The sequence below is a fragment of the Brassica oleracea genome, chromosome C6 (genome assembly GCF_000695525.1).
Source record: "Brassica oleracea var. oleracea cultivar TO1000 chromosome C6, BOL, whole genome shotgun sequence".
Classification (NCBI taxonomy): domain Eukaryota; kingdom Viridiplantae; phylum Streptophyta; class Magnoliopsida; order Brassicales; family Brassicaceae; genus Brassica; species Brassica oleracea.
This window is the reverse complement of record NC_027753.1, coordinates 14,749,270-14,752,995: the sequence shown is the minus strand read 5'-3', so window position 1 is coordinate 14,752,995 and position 3,726 is coordinate 14,749,270. Positions and strand designations below refer to the sequence as shown.

The following is a 3,726-nucleotide window of genomic DNA, read 5'->3' as shown; positions in this document are numbered from 1 at the left end:
ATTGGAAAGATAATGAGAGCATGTATCATTCTGCATAATATGATAGTAGAAGACGAACGAAATGGGTACACTCAGTTTGATGAATCAGTTTTCGCACAACCGGAATCAAACCAAAGTCCACAAGTGGATTTCGCGTTTTCAACAGATATGCCTTCAAATCTTGGGAATGTGATGAATATGATGAGCATTCGGAATCAAATACGTGATAACAAAAAAACATCAACAATTGAAAGTTGATTTGGTTGAGAACATCTGGTAAAAATTTGGAACAAATCAAGATTTCAACTAATCGGCTTTTTCTCGTTTACGATTTATATTTGTATTTTTAATATGATTTTATGTAATTTTTATTAAAATTTTTATGCATGCTTTTATTTTTAATCATTCTACTTAAAAAAAGTAATTTAAGAACTCCATAAAGTTCCTATTGGAGGAAAAAAAATTATTTTCACTAACTAAACTACTAAACTTACCAAATCATATTATATATTCTTAATTTAATCATTAAGACCTCTGATGGGTTCTAAAGGCATGATTATTGGGAGTCCTTGCTCTTGGATCCTTAATACTCATATATTTGCAAGGACCCCCGATAATCATGGCCTAATAGATGGAGATGGTCTTTAGGTCTTTTACTTATTTGCAACCATATATCTCGAAATTACCCCTGGCTATGTTGTAGAATTACCCGAGCACCCGTCTTGTTCCTCAAGTCGCTTTGATCCAAGCTCTTATATCTCCATCGACCAGGAGGAAAGGAACAAATCGGAAAAGATCGAAGTAACTCAAAAACAACTTTTGTCTCGCGAAAAACAGATCTGAAGATGGAGTGCGTGTTCGGTCTTGTCGGTAATGGATTCGCAATCGTGGCGGCGGATACATCGGCGGTTCACAGTATCCTTGTCCACAAGAACAACGAGGACAAGATCATGCTGCTTGACTCACACAAGCTCATTGCCGCAAGCGGCGAGCCTGGTGACCGGTAAAACCTCCTCCCTCGCCTCTCTCTCTCTCTCTCTGAATCAATGGATGATCGTGTTGTGGGAATTTGTATAGGGTTCAATTTACTGAGTATGTACAGAAGAATGTGTCACTGTATCAGTTCAGAAACGGGATCCCCTTGACTACCGCTGCTGCTGCCAACTTCACTCGTGGTGAGCTCGCCACTGCTTTGAGAAAGGTCACCTCTTTTCTTATTTTGATTTTGAGCTAGGGGAATTAGGGTTACTAGATGCTTTGCGTTAGATGGTGTTTGAAGGTGATAGAAAGATATTGTCTTTTCCTCTTTTGATACTCTACTTAGTTGAACTTGTTATGGATTGGATCTTTCTTAATAATAGTTAATGCTTTTTTGACATGCTCTTGGGTTCTTGGTTTTTGCTTCCATTCTGAGATTTTGAGACACGAGTGTTAAGTTATTGAATTAAGTTACCTGGAAAATATGTGTTAAAGAAACCTATGTTTCCAAACAAAACTTTTCATTATGTATGTAGGCATTATTAATATTTTCTTTTGATATGATGAAATAATTTTTGCAAATCAAACTTGGCTTTCTTTCAAAACTTTGTTGCAGTTTTGAAAACTCAATGTTCTGTGTTTGGATGTCACGCAAGTGTTACTACTCTTCAGGTTGATTCAAGTAACAGACTTTTGAACCGTGATATGTCCTTATGGCAGAAAAAGATGATACTCTAATCAAAACTAGAAGTCTCCTTATATCAAGTAATTGTAATGGCTTTGAAAGACTAGGAAGTTGTGTGCACCCTTGAAAATGGTTCCAAGAGTAGTAAGTTGTGTATCTGATACTCATCATGCATACTAATTTGTGATCTTTCTGGCCGATTTTGGGTAGAATCTAGTATTTATTGCATGTGGGATTTGCTTTAGACTGCTGAACCTTCCAATGATCAAAAGTCCATTAGTTTATAACAATTAATCTGATGTATTCCCTGCTTTCTTTTGGTTGTTTGTGATATATTTGCATGTATCAATCGTGTTGAGATTCGCCATTGCCGTTTGTTCTGTTTGAATCCAGAATCCCTACTCTGTGAACATCCTGATGGCTGGCTACGACAAAGAAGCAGGCGCATCTCTATACTACATTGACTACATTGCAACTCTTCACAAGGTTGACAAGGGAGCATTCGGTTACGGCTCATACTTCTCTCTCTCCACGATGGACAGGCACTTCCGCAGCGACATGTCCGTTGAAGAAGCCATTGAACTGGTGGACAAATGCATAGTTGAGATCAGGTCAAGGCTGGTGATTGCACCACCAAACTTTGTGATCAAGATCGTGGACAAGGATGGAGCTCGTACTCACGCTTGGCGTCAGTCTGTTCAAGATGTCACCACTGCTTCTGTCTAAGTCTGTTATGTTGTGTTTTCTACTAAGCTGGCATTAGCTTTTTTATTTTATTTTCAACTTTAGAAGAGCTTATATTACATGTGTTAAACTTTGAAATGACTTTCTTATGAGAGAACAACCTAAACATGTTCTTGTTCCACTATATCACGATTGACGAAGCTAAAAGGAAACAATGTACAATGACACTACTGAGAGAACAATGGTATGTCTAAAAGTCTATATCATCTCTGTTCGATTCACAAAGCCAAAAGGAAAGATATGGAGCAGATCAAGTATGGGGTTTAAAGAGACACCCACCAACTGGAGAACAGTGTACAATGAACTTCAGATTGTAAAGGAAAGAAAGAGGAATGCTTCAGATGCGAGTGAAGATAGAGGTGGGCAGCGTCATGATGATGGTCGAGAGAAGCCAGAAGCTTCTGATCTTTGGGGAGCCGTTTATGATGGATTCTGGTGTTGATGATAAGCTATCTGTTACTGGTGAGGGTTGAACGGAGGTTGGTGAAATTCCGGCGGCTTCCCGTGAAATGGCCAACGATGGAGGAGATGCGGAAGCTGTATCACCTGCAGATATCAATGAAACTCGTCTCGTCTCTGAATTCAAGTAAACTATTACCGAAATCGATTCACTCATACCGTAAACAAAAGGAGCTGTGAACTGAATGCTCTGAAGCGGCGGAAGCTCCGGCGACTCTGCATCACGCATAATTACAAACCCAAGATTGGACAATTGATTCAATTAGATTCGAAGAGGAATCGGAATCAACCTGATGCCGAGCAGATAGACTCGAAAGATTCGTCGGAACTAAGATCGCTACAGATCTGGGAAAGAGAAAGCAGTCGTGATCTATCCAACGGGAACCCAAGGATCATAGGTTGCCGGAGAAGATAACAGAGACAGTTTCCGGCGCCGGAATGGGCGGATGTGGAGAAAGCCGAGCAGCAAAGAGGATCCGGCCTGTCTGACATGTTGTTTGGTGGAGCGGAGACGTACGGAAGGCATGGAGAGAACATAACTAGCTCCTCCGTACAGGTGAGAGCCGGTGGAGAAGGTGCCTGCGTCTCGGAGGAGGAAGAGAAGGTGATCGCAAGTATGACGATGAACACGACGGTGTTGCTTGTGGCGGCCATTGGAGGGAGCTTCTTCGTGATTTCAGTTACAACCCGAAAGTGACGACTGAGACTAGCGTTAACGATGGTGGCGGGAAATAACAACCTTGAGGAGGTCTTGATAAGCGGTGAGTTGGCAATGATCAGCCATTGCTATACGTCCACGTGTTCCTGACTTTTTGAAGTTGCGTTGGCTTCAGGTTTTAACATTTGTGTATCAATAGAGAAACCAAGCAAGGTAGACTCGT

At 40.8% G+C, this 3,726-nt stretch overlaps 2 protein-coding genes across 3 annotated transcripts; one reads left to right on the top strand and one right to left on the bottom strand.

The window, feature by feature from the left end:
* The first annotated feature begins 646 nt into the window (after positions 1 to 646).
* Positions 647 to 2,510, top strand: LOC106296312 (proteasome subunit beta type-2-A-like). The gene is made up of 3 exons (XM_013732418.1): positions 647 to 982; positions 1,057 to 1,180; positions 2,036 to 2,510. The coding sequence occupies exons 1-3, from the start codon at positions 825 to 827 to the stop codon at positions 2,366 to 2,368; spliced, it is 615 nt and encodes a 204-aa protein (XP_013587872.1). The 5' UTR covers positions 647 to 824; the 3' UTR covers positions 2,369 to 2,510.
* LOC106296311 (non-specific lipid transfer protein GPI-anchored 2) lies at positions 2,443 to 3,726 on the bottom strand. 2 transcript variants are annotated; one of them, XM_013732417.1, is made up of 3 exons: positions 3,136 to 3,726; positions 3,005 to 3,061; positions 2,443 to 2,932 (listed from the first exon to the last, which is right to left on the bottom strand). In XM_013732417.1, the coding sequence occupies exons 1-3, from the start codon at positions 3,497 to 3,499 to the stop codon at positions 2,724 to 2,726; spliced, it is 630 nt and encodes a 209-aa protein (XP_013587871.1). In that variant the 5' UTR covers positions 3,500 to 3,726; the 3' UTR covers positions 2,443 to 2,723. The 2 variants fall into 2 exon arrangements, with proteins under 2 accessions (XP_013587871.1, XP_013587870.1); XM_013732416.1 differs by having other exon boundaries at positions 2,443 to 3,061.